Source organism: Cenococcum geophilum, assembly GCF_001692895.1.
Source record: "Cenococcum geophilum 1.58 unplaced genomic scaffold K441scaffold_10, whole genome shotgun sequence".
In the NCBI taxonomy this organism is placed as follows: Eukaryota; Fungi; Ascomycota; class Dothideomycetes; order Gloniales; family Gloniaceae; genus Cenococcum; species Cenococcum geophilum.
This window is the reverse complement of record NW_027137568.1, coordinates 3098744-3118910: the sequence shown is the minus strand read 5'-3', so window position 1 is coordinate 3118910 and position 20167 is coordinate 3098744. Positions and strand designations below refer to the sequence as shown.

At 46.6% G+C, this 20167-nt stretch overlaps 8 protein-coding genes across 8 annotated transcripts; 4 read left to right on the top strand and 4 right to left on the bottom strand.

Moving 5' to 3' along the window:
- Positions 1-2540: 2540 nt before the first annotated feature.
- On the top strand, positions 2541-3789 carry K441DRAFT_606388 (acetyl-CoA synthetase-like protein; the record flags this gene model as incomplete). Its single annotated transcript, XM_067645400.1, has 1 exon — positions 2541-3789. The coding sequence occupies one exon, from the start codon at positions 2541-2543 to the stop codon at positions 3711-3713; it is 1173 nt and encodes a 390-aa protein (XP_067506873.1). The 3' UTR covers positions 3714-3789.
- Positions 3790-4313: 524 nt separating this feature from the next.
- K441DRAFT_694526 (uncharacterized protein) lies at positions 4314-5538 on the top strand. Its single transcript, XM_067652727.1, has 3 exons — positions 4314-4548; positions 4602-4615; positions 4731-5538. Exons 1-3 carry the CDS (start codon positions 4540-4542, stop codon positions 5116-5118), a joined length of 411 nt encoding a protein of 136 aa, XP_067506872.1. The 5' UTR covers positions 4314-4539; the 3' UTR covers positions 5119-5538.
- Positions 5497-6342, bottom strand: K441DRAFT_548737 (uncharacterized protein; the record flags this gene model as incomplete). The annotated part of the gene is made up of 2 exons (XM_067642972.1): positions 5497-6073; positions 6119-6342. 2 exons carry the CDS (start codon positions 6340-6342, stop codon positions 5497-5499), a joined length of 801 nt encoding a protein of 266 aa, XP_067506871.1.
- Positions 6343-6733: 391 nt separating this feature from the next.
- Positions 6734-9056, top strand: K441DRAFT_631560 (uncharacterized protein). Its single transcript, XM_067646319.1, has 5 exons — positions 6734-6994; positions 7055-7357; positions 7420-7811; positions 7867-8611; positions 8662-9056. The coding sequence occupies exons 1-5, from the start codon at positions 6763-6765 to the stop codon at positions 8697-8699; spliced, it is 1710 nt and encodes a 569-aa protein (XP_067506870.1). The 5' UTR covers positions 6734-6762; the 3' UTR covers positions 8700-9056.
- Positions 9057-9890: 834 nt separating this feature from the next.
- On the top strand, positions 9891-12099 carry K441DRAFT_631558 (uncharacterized protein). The gene is made up of 7 exons (XM_067646318.1): positions 9891-10043; positions 10121-10165; positions 10222-10266; positions 10326-10366; positions 10420-10512; positions 10574-11049; positions 11118-12099. Exons 1-7 carry the CDS (start codon positions 9970-9972, stop codon positions 11982-11984), a joined length of 1641 nt encoding a protein of 546 aa, XP_067506869.1. The 5' UTR covers positions 9891-9969; the 3' UTR covers positions 11985-12099.
- A 159-nt stretch (positions 12100-12258) lies between these two features.
- On the bottom strand, positions 12259-12997 carry K441DRAFT_656142 (uncharacterized protein). Its single transcript, XM_067647966.1, has 2 exons — positions 12947-12997; positions 12259-12792 (listed from the first exon to the last, which is right to left on the bottom strand). Exons 1-2 carry the CDS (start codon positions 12990-12992, stop codon positions 12578-12580), a joined length of 261 nt encoding a protein of 86 aa, XP_067506868.1. The 5' UTR covers positions 12993-12997; the 3' UTR covers positions 12259-12577.
- Positions 12998-13258: 261 nt separating this feature from the next.
- Positions 13259-14559, bottom strand: K441DRAFT_675394 (phosphoserine aminotransferase; the record flags this gene model as incomplete). The annotated part of the gene is made up of 2 exons (XM_067650850.1): positions 13259-13640; positions 13691-14559. The coding sequence occupies 2 exons, from the start codon at positions 14557-14559 to the stop codon at positions 13259-13261; spliced, it is 1251 nt and encodes a 416-aa protein (XP_067506867.1).
- A 2626-nt stretch (positions 14560-17185) lies between these two features.
- Positions 17186-18698, bottom strand: K441DRAFT_704087 (uncharacterized protein; the record flags this gene model as incomplete). The annotated part of the gene is made up of 4 exons (XM_067653516.1): positions 17186-18293; positions 18324-18334; positions 18380-18612; positions 18678-18698. The coding sequence occupies 4 exons, from the start codon at positions 18696-18698 to the stop codon at positions 17422-17424; spliced, it is 1137 nt and encodes a 378-aa protein (XP_067506866.1). The 3' UTR covers positions 17186-17421.
- Between the last annotated feature and the right edge of the window lie 1469 nt (positions 18699-20167).

Here is a 20167-nt window from a genome sequence, read left to right as displayed (position 1 = left end):
AGCCTTCAACAACATATCGCATAAGAGACTCCTATAGATCCTAAGAAAGAAGGGTCTACCAGACTAGATAGTTAAGTTTACATAAGCCTTTCTAACAGGGCGCACTACTAAGATAGTGTTTAAGGGCTACGAAAGCGAATTAATACCAACACCTATAGGCATCCTATAGGGGTCGCCCCTGTCGCCAATCCTATTCTTATTCTTTATATCTAAGCTACTAGAGACATTTAAGAGCAACCAGGAAACAGTAGCCTTAGGATTTATAGACAATACAAACCTAATCACATGGGGAAATATAGTAGTAGAAAACTGCACTAGACTAAACCAGGCGCACGACAGGTGTGTCACATGGGCAAAACAGTATGGCGCTAAATTTGCACCAAATAAATATCAGCTTATCCATTTTATAAGGAAAAGGAGGGCGAATAACGACCTAGTGTTAACAGTAAGCATCTAGGGCTGCAAAGCAAAACTAGAAGCCACCCTTAAGGTCCTAGGGGTATAGGTGGACGCTAGACTAAACTAGAATGCGTATATTACATAGGCAACTCATAGGGGAGTAGCAGCATTCGCAGCGATATCGCGTATCGCAGCCTCGACCTGGGGACCCTTATTTAGACGCACACGACTACTATACACAGCTGTAGTAAGGCCAATAATACTATACGGCGCCTAGATCTGGGGCGTGGACCTAAAAGGTAAGCCACTAGCAAAAAGCTCCCTAGAGCTACTAGTTAAACTATAAAACTAATACCTATGTAGAATCACAGGGGCCTATAAGAGGACACCATATGCCGCACTAGAACGCGAAGTAGTAGTACCTCTACTAGACATATATACAGATATAATTGCTATATAGAGAGCAGCTATAGTACAAGACCACCTAGTGGAGAAGGATATATGCTAAATACTTAATCGTATATAAGGAGTAAGGGCCCCCCGAAGGGGTAACGCGCCCAAGCTTATAAGCCAGAAAGCTCTCCGCCTACGTACGGTAGAGAAAGAATAGGAAATACGGGAGCTACTATAACACTAAGTGGAGACCTGGCGCTACGCCAGCGGAGCGCCACCACAGTAGTAGAGGATAGGAGGCCACTAGTATAAGTGGAGATCTACTATATACATCGCAAGATGGGCAGATATTAAGTGGAACCAACAATAGAAGAAGGCGGCAAAAACATAGAGGGTAGCTATATAGACCACCCTATAAATAATACCAACTCTCCCCCTATACGAAGGACAGACGAAGGCAGAATCCACGGCCGCCTTCCTACTAAGGATAGAGGTCCTAGGGCTAAATACATGGCTAGCAAGCATCCATGTCCTAAATATTACGCCACACTGTACGTGCGGATGGCCTACATAGTTAGTACGCCACGTACTACTTTTCTGCAACTAACGCACTGTAAGAGACCAGTTATTTACTAGAGCAGGCACAAATAATATTACCCAAATGCTCTCTATAAGTAGGGGTCTATACGTAGTAGCATAATAGCTTATAAGCTAAGGAGTCCTTTAGCAGTTCCAGACAGCAAATAAGATCTAGTAGGAGGACACTAAAGGATACGCCCCCTTCTAGTCCCTTAGAGACTGGACACCCCCTACCTAGTTAAAGGCGGTACGCCGGCGAATCACTAAACCCTCCTACTACCCCCTAGATTTTCTAAGATACCTTGGAAGCATAGTACGTAAGGTAGACATTATATAAAGGTACACAGGCGAGGCAAAGGCGGAGCGCGTAAGACTAGCTGAAAGGATATACCTAGGTTTTCCCCCCTAGGGGGTTTTTCCTATATATAGAAGGTAGAAGCCTGCATGGACCTAAAAAGGGACCGAATCGGGCGATAAATAGAATTAATAATAATAATTATTTAGAGAAGTTTAGATATTAATAGAGAGATAAATACTTGTTAGTATAGACTACAGCCTTTTTTATATAATATCCTTTTATAATAGCTATAAGTTATAGATCTTTTTACTAACTACTAAATAGGCTATAGTTATATGGCCGTCTACTTTAGGATTAACCGACTATAGAAGAATATGGAACTCTGGCTACTTAATCATCCGAAATAGTAAGTTTTGTATAATAATTAATGTAATAAGGGCCTTATTAATAACTTCCTTATTTAGGACTGTTTGGAGTACTTCTAAATCTAGCTCTTCTGTCTTATTTTAAGATAACGCTTTAAGGTAAAGGTCTTTTAATTAATCCCGTATTGCTTCTTTTATATAACTAGTTTTAGGCTTAACTATAATGCTATACTTTAACGCCAAGTAGTTTTGGAAGTTAAAAGTTAACTATACAGCATATAACTCTATATAGTATTTATAATAGAATAAAAGACGGGCTTTTTTATTTCATACGGGCTTATTACTGCCTGGTGGACGGGTATACTCCCATATTAAAAGAGCCAAGCGACCTCTTGTATTTTTTAATTCAGAGGTGTTAATAGAGTTGAGAGCTTCTAATTCCACTTCTGAAGCTATATTTGTACGATAATACAGAAGAAGAAGGCGACTGAAAATTTATTTGGGGTATGCCAAGACTTATCGCGATAAGGTTTATCCAAAACCACCCTGTCGAGGAGTACAACGCGTTTATATACCGCACGAGCGGATCTTCTGGTAACATCAAGTCCGTACTGACACCACATGCACACTGGGTAGCAAATCTGCTGACAACCCGGTTGACCGTCCCCGAGGATACCGACCCGTCCAAGGACGTTTGGATCTCCAGTCTTCCATTCGCCTACGGTATCAATGCAAAGCTCAATCTCGGGCTAAACATTCTGCTCGGGATTCCGGTCATAATTTTGAGGACAGACTTCAACCAGTCTTTGCTCCCATTAATTGACAAGTACGGCATTACCTTCCTCTTCATAACGCCTCCGCTCGCTGCTCAGATCGCAAAATCGGAGAAGCGCGAGGGCGCGTACAAGAGCATCAAATGGTTGCTATCTGCCGGCGCGCCAGTTCATCCAAAGATCCGAGATGGTGTTCAGGAGAGGTTGAATGGCGTCAAGCTCACTTTGGAGTGGGGAACGACTGAAACGCTCCTCATTGCTCTCCAAATCGACGAAGAATCATCAGTTCCGGGCTCGAGTGGCACCTTAGTCAATGGTGTGGAAGCCAAAGTCCTCGATGTGGAGACCGGCAAAGAACTTGGTCCAAGTGAGCAAGGTGAAATCCTGGTCAGAAACTCGCTGGCCCGTTTCGCCGGGTATAAGGACAACGACGAAGCGAATCGTGACTTTGATGAGGAAGGTTGGTTCCATTCCGGCGATGTCGGTTATATTGATGAGAAATCGAATGTGTTCATCGTCGATCGTCTCAAGGAACTCCTCCGTGTTGGTGATGGATATGGCACCCACGTCTCGACCGGAGAGATCGAGGCTGCGCTCTTTGATCACCCTGCCGTGGCGACCGCTGTCGTGGTTGGTATACGAGACCAAGATACTCAGCAGGAACATCCAACTGCATTTGTAGTCCCTCAACCAGAATTCAAGAAGAAGCAGCTTCTACCACTTGCTGAGGAGATCGAGAGGTCAGTTGAGAGCAAATTGGGCACTTTCAAGCGTGTTTCAGGGGGCGTCTACTTTGTCGAGAAGTATCCCCAAGTGGGATACAAGATTAACAAAAGGTTGTTGAAGGGCTTGGTCGATGTTGGGGCCGCAGATAAGAGTCAGAGGTTCATTAGCATTAGTGCTTGATTTGAGTCTATGCACGCATCTATAATTGTGCTATGGTTTACCAGGAGTCTGCGGTACACCGTAGACGTCACAGAGGCTATCAAAAGCCATAGTTTAAGTGAAAGGGGCTTCAACCCCATCCGGCCCACGGTTGCAGCCAACGCAGCCAAAGGGCAGAGTATTGTCGTCAGCGTAGTCGATTAAGCGCCCAATCCGCGGACTAACCAGGGTTAGATGAACCGCCCAAATTGTGCATCTCCGTTCCATGGGATAACTATCTACTCAGGTTTCACCTAACAAAAAAGCTTTAAATTGGCATCTCAACGGGGACGTCCAATTGGCCACGAGCTAGTGTCCTTTGGGGTGTCTTTTTGGGGTCATTTTGAAGTCTTGATTCAAGTAATTGTGTGGGGCTTTGCCCCGTATAATTGCCTCAATTAGGCCTAGCTCAGGGCTCACGTGATTTGTCCATCAAGACTTAAAACGACCCCAAAGGACACCAGCTTGTGGCCAATCGGACGCCCCCGTTAAGATGCTACCACCGGTTAAAATTTAGAGGCCTTTTGAAGATCTTACCTAAAAAATCTATTCCGGAATGCAGCCTCTTAAAGCGATACACGACTTGTACCTAAATAAGGATGTCTTTGTTCCGGATTGAAGCAGAAATATTCCGTGTATCGCGGCAATGATTAAACGAACCGAACCTCGTACCGCGTGCCAAGCCTCAGCATCACCCCAATCGCCGTTCTTGTCCGAACTTTTTATTTGCGATCTAATACGACAGGTTCCTTATATTACTCATTGCACGCCCAACATTTCCCCGACCTTTACTTTTTCCTCCTGAAGCATGAACACAGTAAGTCGAACGTCTTCTCACTACCCCCAAACTAATTATAACTTTATGGCCAGGTAAGATCAGTTGGGTACGTCACAACCACCTTTACTCCACCTTCGACAGCTTCAAACTCACCTCACCTGATTACCTCACCTCCTACCCACCTGATTAGAGAAACATGCGCTCACCAATTACTCCCTTAGCTATGGCTGGGCCACGCTCATCGTCGCTGGCGGCGGGGCATATTACTTCGCCAAAAAAAATATCAACGCCGACCGTCAGGCCAAGGCAGAGGCTGAGCGACGAAAACGACAGATGCAGCGCGAACTAGAAGCTTCCTATACGTCTTCTTCCTTAAATTCATCACCTCCCGACTCCGTTGCGTCCAAATCACTAGCGAGGCCAGGCTCAAGGCCAGATGCAGATTGGCACCGAGCGCCGGATGATGCGAGTAATCCGAGCCAAGAAGCGAGCCACGATCCAGCGCCCACGAGGCATGCGCCGGAAGATGAGCAGCAGAGGGTTAAAGAAAAGAGCAAGTATGAAAGTTTGGAGCCGTTTAGAAGTCGGAAGGGGGATCGGTTTAGTTGAAGGGAAGAATAGGCGGGCAGAGGGAATAGTAGGGGATAAGATATATGTATAAATATTATGGTAACGGACGGGAAGCATGGGTTGTGCTGGATCTGGAATGCGTATGAGCCAGCGTCAAATTATTTCACTACTGGTGCTATGGCACGGTAAAAACCTTTCCTCTCTATTGTATAGGTTCAATGAGTATGGACTTGGTCCAGTTAAAAGTTCCAATTCCAGAACACCAGGAAATATACATCGAAAATGTTATGCTAGGAAAAAAAGCTAGAATAGGGTATTTGCCGACCATTTTCATCCCAGCAATGTATTGAGTACAAGTGCTCCTCCAATCATCCATCGCCCTTCCCCATAGCCGAGCAGGTCTGCGTATGTCTCTTCTCAGGCGAACAGTCCCCTTCCAGGACTTGCCCTTCCTCTTTCATATAACCAGCGATTGTTCAACCCTACGCTGGCTTTCGCGGGTGCTGGTGTGGGTGTACCCGGCGTGTTTGACGAGCTTGAATCTGTGAACAAACTAACCCCAAGTGGCGATTGGCGATCATAGCTCAGCCTCCTAGTAGCCACACTACCCCCAACAGCTTTCTGCAATAATGGACTTGCAGAAGGCGAAAAGGGCGAGTTTGACGACATACCAAGAGGACTGGAACGACCAGACAGCGGAGACTGGTTTGGCTTTCGGTCCCCAGTATTGCTGCGACTACTGCGTGGTGTAGATCGTGCATAACGCGGCGGTGTGACATATGACGATCCTGGCATTTGAGGTGTGGCGACATTGGGATCTAAACCCATTGCTACGCGTTGTGAGGGGGTAAGGGGAATATCGGCGAGATCGTCCTTCCGGCGGAAGAGGGGAAGAAGAGCCACACCTATATTTAGGAGGAGAAGGATACGCAGGGCGAGCATGATATAGAATGGGTATGGTGAGAAAGTGTTGAGAAGTCGGAATATGGGAGAGCTGTGCTGGATTAGTTTTAATTTCTAGCATAACTCATCGGAGCACGACACGTACAATAAGACCCAGCCAGAGGCCATGGGAGGAACTATGAAGCTGCTGACAAGGTAGGAACCATTCCAGAGAATTATACGGGCATTTCTGTCATCGAAAGTCGTTGCATGCTGTCGTTTGGTGATTTCATCGAATCTTGGGTGTCTCCAAGTGCCCGTCGTCGTAGGCTGCACAACCGTTTGAGCAGCGGGTGTTGAGGGCGTACCTGTTGTTGCCATCATACGTGCACCGGCTCTGAATAGAATTATAGATGCGAGCTTTGAATGAATTAGTGGCCAGTGTTGTTACTACCATCGAACAAGGGGAGCTTACATGGTCCTGATACCCTGCTAGAAAAACTGAAACAGTTGGTTCTGTGCATGTGTTAGTAGGTTAGTAATTTAAGAGCGGGGGCAAAAATCTATTATCGCATAGTGTTGTTCGTGAACTCGGTCGTGAAAGGTCGCAAACAATCCGCTCAGGTTGTTTTGATGTGGAATCGGCACCCGCTCCGCCGCTCCGCTCCCGCCAAGCCAATTTCAGGGTCCTGCCCCCGGACTTCCGTCATCTTGTGTTTCGCCCCACACCTTACGTCTGTCTCCTTCTCTACGACATCGCTCTCCTCTCGTGCTCAAGGATTAATCACTTCACCTGCAAACATGGCGGGAATAGTAGAACAGCTCGATAGCATAATTGCCAGTGTTTTCTCGGGTTGGAATATTTACTCCTCAGCACTCACCTTCGGCATATTTGGCTTCATAGCTTGGGTTATCTTTGACACCCAAGATGCCGACACACATCCTCTTCTACTCGCCCGGCAAGCTGTAGCATCATATGTGAGGCAACCTGGAGAGTCGGCTATATACAGATCACCAGAAACACCCCACGGATGTATGGTTTTCTATTCCGAGCATGTACTAAGTATCCGCGGCTAACAAATAACTCATTCAGATCCCCTAAGAACTGGACTTGGAGTGAAACCTCCAGGCGCACCGGCATACACTGCTGGCAAAGATGGCGATTTACGAGATATCTGGCGCCGTATTACAGGAGAAATTCCACTTGACAAAAACGCGTCTGCTGGACGGTCTGGGAAGATTCTGACGATATTCGGAAAGGAAGACATTGCGGAACACAGCATTGGAGACCTTACGAAAGAGATCAACATAATTGGAAAATATTTACAGGAGCACGGAGCTAAGCGGGTCGCTGTTTATCTTCCAAATTCTGTTGAGTTTCTAACGTCTATTTTTGGTGTGTGCTGACTGTGTACTGACTGCGTAACCCTACCAAATCAATCTGACAAGTGATTATAGGTGCTGCATTTTATGGATTTTCCCCTGTGTTGATACCCTACAACCAACCTCACCCGGCCCTAATTAAGCTGTTGATCGAGACCGGTGCCGATTCGCTAATTGCTCAGGCGGGCTCTCTCCCACTTGCCGATGTAGGCAAGGGAGTTCCTGGCCTACGTCAAGTTATCTGGACTGTGGAGAAAACTAGCAGACACATGGACTGGAACGAGGTTCCGGAGGGAATTGGGGGCAAGATCGATGTTTCGGTTTGGCATGAACTTGTCCAGGATCAGAAGACCGGATCTAGCACTGAATTACCTCAAAATGAGTCTGGGCCAAAACCTGGTAACCTTATATTCGTCTGGCAAGAGAAACCTGGGAAAGAGGCTGATATAGTCGAATTTTCGCAAAATGTAAGCTTTGACACTTTCGAGCTTGCTATTTCTTCATTAACGAGCTGTTATACAGAACATTGTGGCAGCGACTGGCGCACTGATTTCCTCGCTCCCGGCCGGCCATCGTATGACTCCTTCTGATACGTTCCTACCGGCGGAAGCATTTACGCACTCTTACTCTCTAGTCCTTACTCTTGCTGCCTTGTTCTGTCACGCCACGGTTGCAATCAACTCCGTCGCCGGTGCAGGTGTAGAACTAGAACTTGCAGCTAGAAACATCGCTCCCACAGTTGTGGTCGTAACCGCAGAGTCAGCTGCAAAACTACACAGCAACATTACCTCTTCTATCACAAGCAGCTTGAAAAAGCTAGCTCACTATCTTGAAACTCGGGTCTTAACATCGGGCCGCATGCCGACGGACACTTTCTTTACTCGTCTCAATGCACCAACAAGAGCAGCCGTGGGAACAACGCCTGGAAAATTACGACTGGTTTATGTTTCTGAAAGAGCAGGCGCAAATACTCCGCCGCTGAGCTCCAACGACCTGTCAGACTTGCGAATTTACGCAGGTGCCAGAGTAGTCTATGCTCTTACTGCCGCCAAAGTAGCTGGTGCTGTTGCTCAAACAAACATTTATGATTATCGAAGGGGTGTGGGGCCACAAAACAAGCACAGTCACTTTGGCGTGCCGTTAAGCTGCGTTGAAATCAAGCTTGTCGATACTGCATCCCATAAAACTACCGACGATCAGTCAATGGGTGAGGTGATAGTCAGGGGTCCTTCTGTTGCTGGGGGTGAGGTTTCATTGGGCATCACAGGTTTGTCTGAAACTCTTCTCAACTGAAATTCAAACTGACTTATGTTTTAGGCATGTTCCGCGACGATTACACCTTGGCATATGTATGAAAGCTAGATGGGAAGAGTCTGTAGTTCAACGTGCTTCGTAGATTTAAAAGTTTGGTCAAATAAACTTCCCTTTCGCTTACCCTCTCACAGCTTCCTTCCTATTATGCCTAGCTTATATCTATTCATTAAGAAAGATGATCTGTGTTATAGTCTAGTATTGTCTTGTCTGTAGGCCAATTTTAGACTAAAATATCCACTACTGTAAAGGTATATACAGGTATCTGTAAGGGATCCGTGACAGCGAAATTTTTATAGACCGTCGGTTGTGTTATTTCTAACGTGATTCTCGTTATTTAATTACCAAGTGCCTCCGTACTACCAGAAAATCAAAAGGCAGAAGAGATTATTCCCCGGAGAAACAAGCATTTTAGTTGGTTTAGATCTTAAGGTACGAAATTAGCTCCATGCCAAGCTATGTACCCGGCCATCAGACCTCTGGTACCTTCCCGAAAGGTTGAGATCGAGTATCTTTGCGGGCCTCTCATGGCGGGCGACCTTGGAATCCATAGCCAAACAGTCTGAGTTCAAGATCGGCACAGGGCTGTTTATCTGAATCGAATGATAGTGACCTAATAATTGATATGACTTTGNCATGAAACTGTCTTGCCTTTTGCCTCAGAACACAGCCATTTAGAAGAATTTCTGATGCTCTCGGCAGTTGCCAATTCAACACGTAGAGTACCAAGACCCGTCACGTTGAGGTGAGCGTTGATCCTATCAATCAATGCTGTTAAGTTTGCCCTTTTTAACAGTAACTACAGCTGAAGCAGGAAGTGATCCGCTTTCAATGTACGCCGCCTTGGCGCATCCGGTTGAAAGCGCGTGTTAATCGCGCAGATCAAACTACGCAGATTTATACCCAAAAATACGTTAAAATACGTCGAAATGGTCGTGCTTATTACTTTAAAGGTATAAAATTGTGCCGTTTGATGACCAAGATCAACACGCACTTTTAACCGGATGCGCAAATACACCTGAGCTAGGGTCAGTGCGGCTGGCGCCCAGAGCGGGAGAAGACGCACACATTCGCCGGCCGCCAAGCCATGTCTTATTGGCTTGGGGACCCTGGCCCGGCGTGAATACCACTTGAGATAAATTTTTAGGTGACACGGTCGGAACTTTTAGGGGCACCTTCCGAGGCTTGGGCTCCCGCACCACGGATGGAGTGCGATTGTAATAATAGAGTCTCATCCGTCTTGGTGAGAGATGTGAGTGTTGCGGTAGTCGAGCTCCTAGCATCCAGTCCGTGACGTAATAAACTAAGGAAGCTATGAAGAAGTTCAAGCGACCAGACCTGAAGGTTGAGCAGCCGAAGTCGGCTTTTGCTAAGGGCAATGCGCGGTGGTAAAGGATGTCTCTTACTTTGACTGCCCTGAGAAATGGGTTTCCCTGTGTGAGATTCTGACAACTGACAACTACAGGACGAACAAAGACTTGGATCCAGTGTCACGGCACGCGCGAAAATGGTAAGGAATATGGCCTTTTACTATTCGCTTTAACGGCGGAATTAATGCATTGACAGGGGCGTGACATCATTCATCGCGTACTGGATCTCAGACGCCTTTAAGTGAGTTAAGCCCGACCTGTACGCTCCTTACACTATGCACTAATTACACGTTTCTGCAGCGCTGCCACCTGGCAATTTGCTTCCGGAGTCATTGCTGTTGGTATGAATTGAAACGACCGGGCAATTTAGATTACTTTACTGATCCAAGAGTAGGCTTGACCTGGAGAGAATCTATTGCATGTGTCGCAGTCGGCTTCTTTATCATTTCCTTCGTTATAGCCTTGAACGGCGCCACTGGGGTCATCCGTAAGCCCCTACCGATTCATATTGGACCTAGCACGATTTGTTAACGGACGGCGAACCTTAGATCATGCACCATTTCCTGTTCTCTCCCGCGCCAGCTGGGGTTTCTGGGGATCCTACGTGGCCATTATCTCGCGTGCTATTCTTGCCATCTTCTGGTTTGCAATCCAAACCATGAATGGTGCCAACACTGTGCGGGTTATGCTAGGAGCCATCTGGCCGTCTTTTCTAAAACTGCCCAATCATATACCCGAGAGCGAAGGAATTGCAACAAACACCATGGTCTCCTTTTTCCTCTTCTGGCTTCTCCAAATCCCATTTCTGTGCATGCATCCGAATAACCTCAGATGGTTATTCATGGTGAAAAGCGTCATCGTGCCAATTGCATGGATTGCCATTCTGGTCTGGGCTTTTGTTAGCACAGATAGTCTAGAAATATTTAATCAGAAGCCTACCATCCACGGCTCAGCTTATAGTTGGGCGTTTCTCTCAAGCTTGACATCTGTCATTGGGAGCTTCGCCACGTTATCCGTCAATCAGGTAAAGATCTCTAATCCTTATCTAAATACCTATCACAAAATGAAGACTTCAATTCTAATGTCTCTCAGGCCGATTTCTCACGCTACTCCCGCGTCTCGGCGAAATGGCAACTTATCTACGTCCCCATGCTCCCCATCGTGTTCACTTTCATTTCCTTCATTGGCATCGCAGCTTCGTCGGCCGGCGCTGTGCGTTACGGCAAGCTTGAATGGGACCCAATGGCGCTCATCGCGAACTGGTCCTCGCGCTCCTGCCGCTTCTTCACCGCGTTCTCCTTCGCCCTCGCCGCCCTCGGCGTCAACATCTCCGCAAACTCGCTCTCCGCCGCAAACGACCTCACCGCGCTCCTCCCGCGCTTCATCAATATCCGCCGCGGCCAGCTGCTCTGCGCCGTTCTCGCGTGGGCGCTCGTGCCTTGGAAGATCCTCGCATCCGCCGGTAGTTTCTTGAATTTCATGGCCGCGTACGGGGTGTTCCTCGGCCCGATTGCTGCTATCATGGTGTTCGATTTCTGGTATATTCATGGCCGCAAGTACGACACGCTGGCGTTGTACAGGCCGGACGCGATATACCACTACTGGCACGGGGTTAATTGGCGTGCTATCGCCGCATTCCTGGTCGGAGTGGCGCCGAATCTGCCAGGCTTCATCAACTCGATTAATTCACGCATTAATGTCGGGATGGGTGTCCATCCGTACCAGTTTGGCTGGCTGCTCGGGTTTACGGCAACGAGCCTGGTTTATGTGGTTTTGGAGAAGATTTTCCCGCCGCATGAGACGTTTATCGAGAGGGCGATTTTGCCAGACGAGATCTATGACGCTCAGCGGTATGGTGGGGCGATTGAAGGGGTTAGTGTAGAAAGTGAAGAGGAAGGTGGTGGGAGGCCGGTGGAGGAAAAGAAGGGGTTTAGGAATTGGGCGAATAGAATTTTGTAGAGTTTAGTGAACACTTGAAAACATAATAGAGGGAATTGGTAGTTCGGTTGCGACCTCTGTTCTATGCATGTCCATGCACACCAGCTACGGTTACTAAATGCCAGAACCTTTTGCCCAGCCTAATCGGAATAGCTTTGCCACCTTATATCGTGTGCGCTTTAAGTATTATACGATAGTAGCGTGTTTAAAACCTAATGTCGATTACTAAGTTAACACTGAATTTCTAATGTGGCTTAAGTTTAAAGTAATGGATCTCTAATTAAGATCGGATATTAGCGGTCTCTACTGCTATAAAAAAGAAGTACAGTTTCGGATGGTAGACGGGAACAGCGGAAAGTTTGAACGGGTGGTTATCAATTTCACTTCGGGCGCAGCGGCTTCACTACCGCCTTGTGCCCATTCCCTGCCGCCTCCCATAGCGGCGTCTGGCCGTCTAATATCCTTCGAGTCGGCTTCGACGTCGTCCCGGTCGACAAGCAGCTTTACCACCGCCTCGTGCCCTCCCACTATGGCCATCCACAGTAACTTAGTTGTAATCCGTAGACCTTCCTTTGCCCCACTGTCCCACAAACCCCCTCGACACCATTTTACTCTTAATATTGAAAACCTGCAATGCCGCTTTTGTAGTGGGCCTCAATAAGCCTTCTAACGGCATTATGTCCATTATTTGAGGCCAGTTGGAGCGCTTTTTTGTACTGCATATATCTATTTCCATGAAGGTCAGCGCCAGCATCGAGCAGCAACTGCACCATATCTATGCGCCCGTGCTCTGCAGCTCCCTCTAAAGCGGTTCTTCCCTGCTCATACGCTGGCGGGGCATTAACATCAGCACCAGTATCAAGAAGCATTGTGGCAACTCTAACATAGCCCCAAGAGTAGCGGCCTGGAGCGACGTCACCCCAGAAAAATACGCTGCTGGAGCGTTGACATCTGCACCAGCATTAAGAAGAATTTGAACTAACCCAACGTTGTCGTTCTCAGCTGCCGCTTGGAGGGCGGTTTTTCCATCCGGTAGCGGGGTGTTGACATCTGCACCGGCATTAAGAAGAACTTGAACTAGCTTAACGTTATTCTTCTCAGCTGCCGCATGGAGAGCGATTCCTCCCTCATACGCTAACGGGACGTTGACATCTGCACCAGCATCAAGAAGAAGTTGAACTAGCTCGATGTTACCCTCAGCTGCTACTTGGAGGGCGGTTCCATACTCATCCGCTAGTGGGTCGCTGATATCTGCACCGGCATTAAGAAGAACTTGAACTAGCTTACACTTATAGTTACTCTCCTATCGATCTCCCCGTTTGCGACGCGAAAGCGCCGATAAAGTTGGCAAGCTTCTCCGCACCCTCCAGAGGAACGGAGTTGTAATTACTTGCTCGAATTCCTCGCAGATCACGGTGGCCTCTTAGCCCAGTTAGCCCCAAGTTAATACCTTCCTCCAAGAAAGCTTCCTCAGCGGCCTCGCCACCCTTGATCCTGAAGCAGATATTCATACGTGACCGCACTGTCTTCTCGGGAATAATCTTATAGATATCAGGATAGGCCTCAAGGGCTCTATAGATAAGCTGAGCCTTCTTTTCGGATACAGCTTGCTGTCCTTGGACTTTGTTGGGGTGCTGTAGCAGCAGCTTCTTCAGAACCCGACCCGCGACATACACACTATAGAGATCTTAATTACTTTGAGGATTATCTTGGAAGAGTGCACTAACTCAAAGATGCTCAGTGTATTGTAGAGACTATTACTCTTAGCAATAGTCTCAAACTCCAAAATACGAGGCGGAATAGGTAGAGCCAGTTGTCTCATCAAGGCTACAGAAGGCTGCGGTAGGAGGCTCTTCTTGATAATCACAACGGTAATACCGGTTGATCCTAGGTTCTTCTGTGCGCCGAAGAAGATAGCTGAAAAGTTCTCTATCGGGATCTTCCTTGAAAGAATATTAGAGCTCATGTCAGCAACGACAATCGGTCCATCAGGCCTTGGCTCAAGGAACTTCGGAAACTCGGGGAACTCGACACCATCAACCGTCTCATTATCACAGTAATAAACCATAGCAGCGTCCTCAGATAAGTTCCAGGTACTCTCATCTGGAATAGATCCAAACTTGCCGCCGTTCACCTTACGGCTATCCGCTACAACATTGACATGCTCTGAGCCAAAAAGTCGCTCAGCTTCAGCCGCTGCCTTTCGTGACCAGCCACCAGTGATGATATAGTCGATCTTGAGATTCTTCACAGCCGACTTGAGCTCCTGAACTGAGTTATCATCTAATCCGATCGCCTTCTGTTTGCGGGCAACCCAAGCACCAACAAAGTTGTAAGCCATAGCAGAGAACTCTCCTGAGCCACCACCCTGCATAAAGAGGACTTCGTAGTTGTCTGGAATATCAAGGTAGGAGACCAGATCAGCTTTGGCCTCATTGATAATAGTAGTGGCTATCTCCGACCGGTGCGAGTGCTCGGCGATGCCGAGACCGGTATCGTTATAGTTGATAAGAGCCTCAGCAGCATCCTCGAGGACGTCAGTAGGCAGTAGAGCTGGGCCTGCACCGAAGTAGGTGATGTCTGATCTGGAGGGCATGACGTATGTGGAATCGTATCGGCCGAAGTCCGCTGAGGCTTGAGTATCTGACTAATAGATAGAAGACTGGTCGCGGGACTTCGACGAATTTGTGACTCGAAGGGATTTGTAACTTTGGGCGTCGTGGAAAACAGTTTCTCACAAGGGGACTTTGTGGATAGAAGATCCTGGATGTTGAGTCTTTTTTTTCGTGAACGTTGCAATGTGAGGATGAAGTGAAGACCTAGAAAATACCCGTGAGTGAAACTAGCGTTGGCAAAAATCTAAAATTGAGCGAGGGGTGTGGGGTGGCTGAATCACGTGATTGGTCAACGGATTCCCGAGTCACAAATCAGCCATATCCCCCCAAATCAGTACTTCAAAAATCCATTCTAATAATGCACTCATTCCTGTCCTCCGATCGTTTCCGGAATAGTAAATGTCTACTTGTTACCGTTGTCGGAGGTTTTCCTACATACAGTTCATATCACATGCTGCTTAGTGCCTTAGGCTTAGCAAGGCACACATCACCATACTCCATGTTTATCTCGGTCCCAGACGATCAACCAATCATAGGGTTTATTCTTCTAAGTTAAGTTATTCTATCTTTTGGCGGTAGTTCTAAGTTAGTACTACTCTCCGAATATTCATGAGCATTGAGAAATTGCAAAGCCAAAACCCAATTTTCAGTTATCTCAGTTGACTCAGACCCTCGGAGAGCAAATCCACCTTACCTCCTGCAAACTCCTAAGCCAATCAGCGGCTAGCACCGCCACATCTAAGCCAATTAGCGACTGGCGCCGCGGCCTAATGTACGCCGCAGGCGTTAGTGCTTGCGCTAGCTTTAGTAGCCAATTATAGAGTGCTGAGGTGGATTTCTCTCCGAGGGTCTAAGAGATTATGGGCGCGATTTATAAAGGTAGACTAGCCTGCCTTATAGACGACGGTTGTATCGCCTTTAACGCGGTATATCGCCCCCTAATATACCACTACTTAACTCGCTAATACCTCCATTTAAAAGCTTATCTCTTACTCTATATATTGCATCTACAATAGAACCTAATTATGCCCCTAATATCTCTATAAACGTCTCTACAAACGTCTGCACAAACGCCTACACCTACACGAACGCCTACACGAATGCCTCCACGAACGGCCGCACGAACGGCTGCACGAACGGCTGCACGAACGGCTATACAAAGCTCTGCTCAAAGCTCTATACAAGGCCGTTTACAAGGCCTTCAAAAACAAGCCTAAATACAAGGTCTATGTAGAGAAGCTCTCTGCTCTGCACGAGGCTCTACTCAAAGCTCTATCAAAGCTCCACTTGAAGCTCTATCAAAGCTCTGCTCGAAGCTCTGCACGATGCTCTGCTCGAAGCTCTACTCAAGGCTCTGCACGGAGCTCTGCTCAAAAGCTCTGCTTAAAAACCCTACGCGAGGCACTGCTCGAAGCTCTACTCAAAGCTTAATACGAAGCTCCAAAGCTTTCCTAATACGCAGCACTGATATACTAGGAAGACTCTATAATCGTCTACATGAACGGCTCTATAAACGTCTATACGATTAATTAACTAAACGCCTATATAAACGGCTTTATAAACGTCCATACAATAGATTAATTAATTAGTTACCTACACGAACGCCTATACAAATGTCTACACGTCTGCAATCTACACGTCTACACGTCTGCATATAGCTCTGCACATAGCTCTGCACGAAGCTCTACATAAAGCTCTGCATGAAGCTCTACTAAACCTCTGCAAAGCTCTTCCAAAAGCTCTACTAAAAGCTCTACCAAAAGCTCTGCTCGAAGCTCTACTCGAAGCCCTATATAGAGCTCTAAAGCTCTACTAACACGCAGCACTTATACTAGGAACTCTCTACAATCGTCCGCACGAACCTCTCTACGATCGTCTCTACAAACATCTGCACGAACGTTTGCATAAACTCCTACATGAACACCTGCACAAAGCTCTGCACGAGGCTCTGCTCGAGGCTCTGCTCGAAGCTGCTTGAGGCTGCTCGAGGCTGCTCGAGGCTCTGCTCGAAGCTCTGCACGAGGCTCTGCTTGAAGCTTAGCGCCCTAAAGGCGTCTACGACCGCGTCGCCTGCCAGAATATGACACGACGGTAGTATAGGTATAGTTTAACCGGGCGAGCTAGTTATTATAGGATAGAAGAGGCGCCTCTATAAATTTGGAAGGAAATGGAGTAGTGGTGGTGGAGTACGGCCGTTGTTTTGATGCGACCGGTAGAAAGGGACCAGTTTTAAAAACGTGTCTTAACTTTAAGGATGTATCTCGCCCCCTAATACGTTAGTTAGCTAGTTATAATTATTATAATTAAATAAAAGAAGAGATTATAATTTAAATGCATTGCGCACTAAGGCCGTAGCTAGTATATTCACGCCGCTAGAGTTATTTAAAATTAACATGCGTTAGAAAAAGGACCCAGTTTACACCAAACGCGCGCCCATAATCTCTCAGACGCTTCGCAGAGGAATTTTGGGGGTGGCAAGGGTAGTAGGGGTAGCGCGGCGTTCTATTGGCTCAGGAGTTAGTGCGCGCCATGCAAAGCCACAAATTCCTCGGAGAAGCGGCTGAGGCACCTGAGATAAATTTTCAGCTCAGTTTCAAAACATCATACCCGTATTTGATAACCATCTGTCGACGTAGTGCCGATCACTGCTGTATTAGGGTTAGATCAGGGGTGTCTATGACTCGTCCATCATGTATATACAGCCTCATTTTCTTCGTAGATCAATCTTCACACGAGTTCTTCTTTCCTAACGTCTGCGCACGGACTTCCGATTGACACCATCTCCGATGACTCTTGGTAACTATAGTGGTTGAGAGAGTGATTGAGTAAAATAAAGGGAGTTATCATACATTGTGGATCTTCTTGTGCTTGCTAAACCCTGATGAGGATTTATACTCTTTCCCACAATTAGGTGCTTTACAGGTGTAACGAAAGCTCTCGTGATCCCTTTTAATATGTGTACACTCAGGACAGGCAAATTGGGTGCGACCATTAATACCACGGTCGGACATAGCCATCCTTTTCTTAGCCGCCTTTCTCAAGGATTTCCAACCGCCGGCTTCTTGGATTTGTGATGCCTCTTTTAAATTTGGCCACCCTATAGACTCCTGGATTGAATGACTAGCCGATGTGTACGACTTTAAAATGGCTTCACACAGCGTTTGACCTTGAATGAGGGAATTGCACAATGCGGTTTCGGTGTTTGGGATGCCTAGCTTTCTTGCAAAGGCCCGTGTGATCAGCTCTGGGATCTCTGAAAAGCTGATGATGGTGTTATGGTTCTTTTCGAACTTTCTCATGCGAACCATTTTCAACACCTTGCTTTCTTGTCCTTGAAGAGTCCCCCAGTTCTTATCGACTTTCCGACTTTGCTCCCTTATGATGCCTATTGAAGTGAAATGATCTGGTTTGACGTATAACATATCGAGTCCGGCTAAGGCAACAGCGAAATTGATTGCGGTGTCCATGATCTTCCCGTAAAGTGGTGCCTGCGGATAGTACATGGTCTCGGGATGCGGACAGTCAACGACCAAGCGCTGAACAGTGTTTTCCTCGAGGTGAACGTGGACATGAACGTCGTTGAGCGACAGTGAGATTTTCTTTTCCGCCTCTTTAGAGATCCAATTTTGCGCAATTCTACCCACAGCCAATAACACAAGCGGATTTGAGAGAACAAGGCTGTTTCCAGTGTGTTCATGGTGCAGCCTTTTGACTTCTTCTGATGCTTCACATCAAACCACTGTACCACGAGGCAACCTTCATCAATCTTCTGTCGGTTGGCGTCGATTCCAAATGTCCCACATATCAATGTAGCCGTCAAATGAGTTGAGTCCTTTTCCTAACAACATCCTCATGCAGGGGTTTGAGGAATCTGCGCAGGTACCATTGTCCGGGGTTTCGGTGTTAAAGGTTGGATAACTTGACAAAACTCCTAGTTGAGCATCGCCTCTAAACAGGTCTGATCCGCGAACCAGATATGACGCTGGCAAACCGCTGGCAAGAGTTTCTGTGCGCGAAAAGCACCCGAACGCGTGCTAATAGGATTGACCATGCCGAGTTCTTTCCCGGGTAAAGTAGTCTTCAACTAAGCGTGGCTGACCGGTGGCTTGCAATATTTCATCTTGAAAGCTCTGAGTAACAAGAAGGCGTGCCCTACACGAGCGTTAAATAGTACTAAAATAAGAAATGTAGTGAAGAACTAGGGCATTCATACTCCTTCAGCAAATCCATGTTTCTCATTTATACAATTACCCTATTAAGATTCCATGCAAGAAGAGGCTGCCGAGAAATGGTCGAAAAGGAAAGATTCACGGAGCAGAAAATCATTGCGCGTTCCGAGAGCCACATCAGCGTCTCAATGCTGCCAGAAAAATTGCCACAAGTATGGCATTCAAATAACGTATTAAGGCAGTCGCTAACTTAGAGCGAAGTATTTCTTAATGTGCGAAGATACGGCAGGAGAAAAGAGAGCTAGATTTATTAAGAATTTATTATTAAAGTCCGGTGGGTGCTTATCAAGGAAAGCTAAGGCTTCAGCGTGATAAGTGGGAATTAAATTTATTCGGGCTCCCAGCTTTGCAATGCATTCCGTGACTATTTATTCTATATTTTGCGCAACGCTTTATCAACGGTCCTTTGGCCCAGTTAGTAAACCTAAAAAATATTGAGAAAAAAAAAAAGGCACTAACAAGACGCAGATGGTAAGGCGTCTGACTACGAATCAGGAGGTGAGATTACTCTCCCCATTTCTATACTATCCGCCCCACGGACTCTTCGGCTCCGCCTCAGAGTCCTACGTAGCTCAACGGGCCACGTAGCTCAACGGGCCATGCCCCGCACCTTACAACTTTAAAGCTATATAGCTCTACGTGCAAGACAGATATATTAATATTTGTAGTGTAGTAATTAATGCGATAGTCTTTATCTACTCTCTGTCCAAAATTGGCGCCGCTGTGGCCTTAGCAGCCCGCTTGGCGTCCTTAGCAGCCCGCTTCTTTACTGCACGCGCAGCAGCTCTAGCTGCCTTCTCTGCCTCAGCGCGGACTCTCTGCGATACCTTAAGTCATCCGTCCTTAGCAGATATAAGGCCTCCCTTTGAGATAACACGTTGGTCGCCTTTTTGTCGCTTTACGCGCGCTTATACCGCTACCTGCGTCTTATATAGGTCTTCCTTTGTAACGGAACCTTGTAGCAGGAACTACGATGGGTTCTGTTAATAGGCTAGGTGTATAGGAAATGCAAAGACAGTAGTTAACAACGTAATAATAACTGGTGGAGTGGTTACCTAACAGATTAACTCTAATTATATTCTAAGAATTACTATAAGGAAGGAACTATCTAGGTAGGGACTAAGGGTCCTTAAATACACAACCGTACTCCTATAAAATCCTCTTTATATATAATATATATGTTATACATATTATACGTGGACATATACCGCGTATACTGCGTATACTGCGTATACTGCGTATAATATTATATAACTCGCTTACTATTCTTTATTATATAGTTCTATGGGTTTTATCTTAAACTATACTTATATTAACTAACTAGCTTCTTCTAACTCTTCTCTAAGTAGTTATAGCATTA

Coding starts and splice junctions, on each gene's coding strand:
- K441DRAFT_631560 (XM_067646319.1), top strand. CDS start 6,763: ATGGCGGGAATAGTAGAACAGCTCGATAGCATAATTGCCAGTGTTTTC. Junction 6,995..7,054: donor ACCAGAAACACCCCACGGAT/GTATGGTTTTCT, acceptor TAACTCATTCAG/ATCCCCTAAGAACTGGACTT. Junction 7,812..7,866: donor TAGTCGAATTTTCGCAAAAT/GTAAGCTTTGAC, acceptor GCTGTTATACAG/AACATTGTGGCAGCGACTGG.
- K441DRAFT_631558 (XM_067646318.1), top strand. CDS start 9,970: ATGAAGAAGTTCAAGCGACCAGACCTGAAGGTTGAGCAGCCGAAGTCG. Junction 10,267..10,325: donor TGGATCTCAGACGCCTTTAA/GTGAGTTAAGCC, acceptor ACGTTTCTGCAG/CGCTGCCACCTGGCAATTTG. Junction 10,513..10,573: donor CGGCGCCACTGGGGTCATCC/GTAAGCCCCTAC, acceptor GGCGAACCTTAG/ATCATGCACCATTTCCTGTT.
- K441DRAFT_656142 (XM_067647966.1), bottom strand. CDS start 12,992: ATGGAAAAACCGCCCTCCAAGCGGCAGCTGAGAACGACAACGTTGG. Junction 12,793..12,946: donor GCTGAGAACGACAACGTTGG/GTTAGTTCAAAT, acceptor ATGCCCCGCCAG/CGTATGAGCAGGGAAGAACC.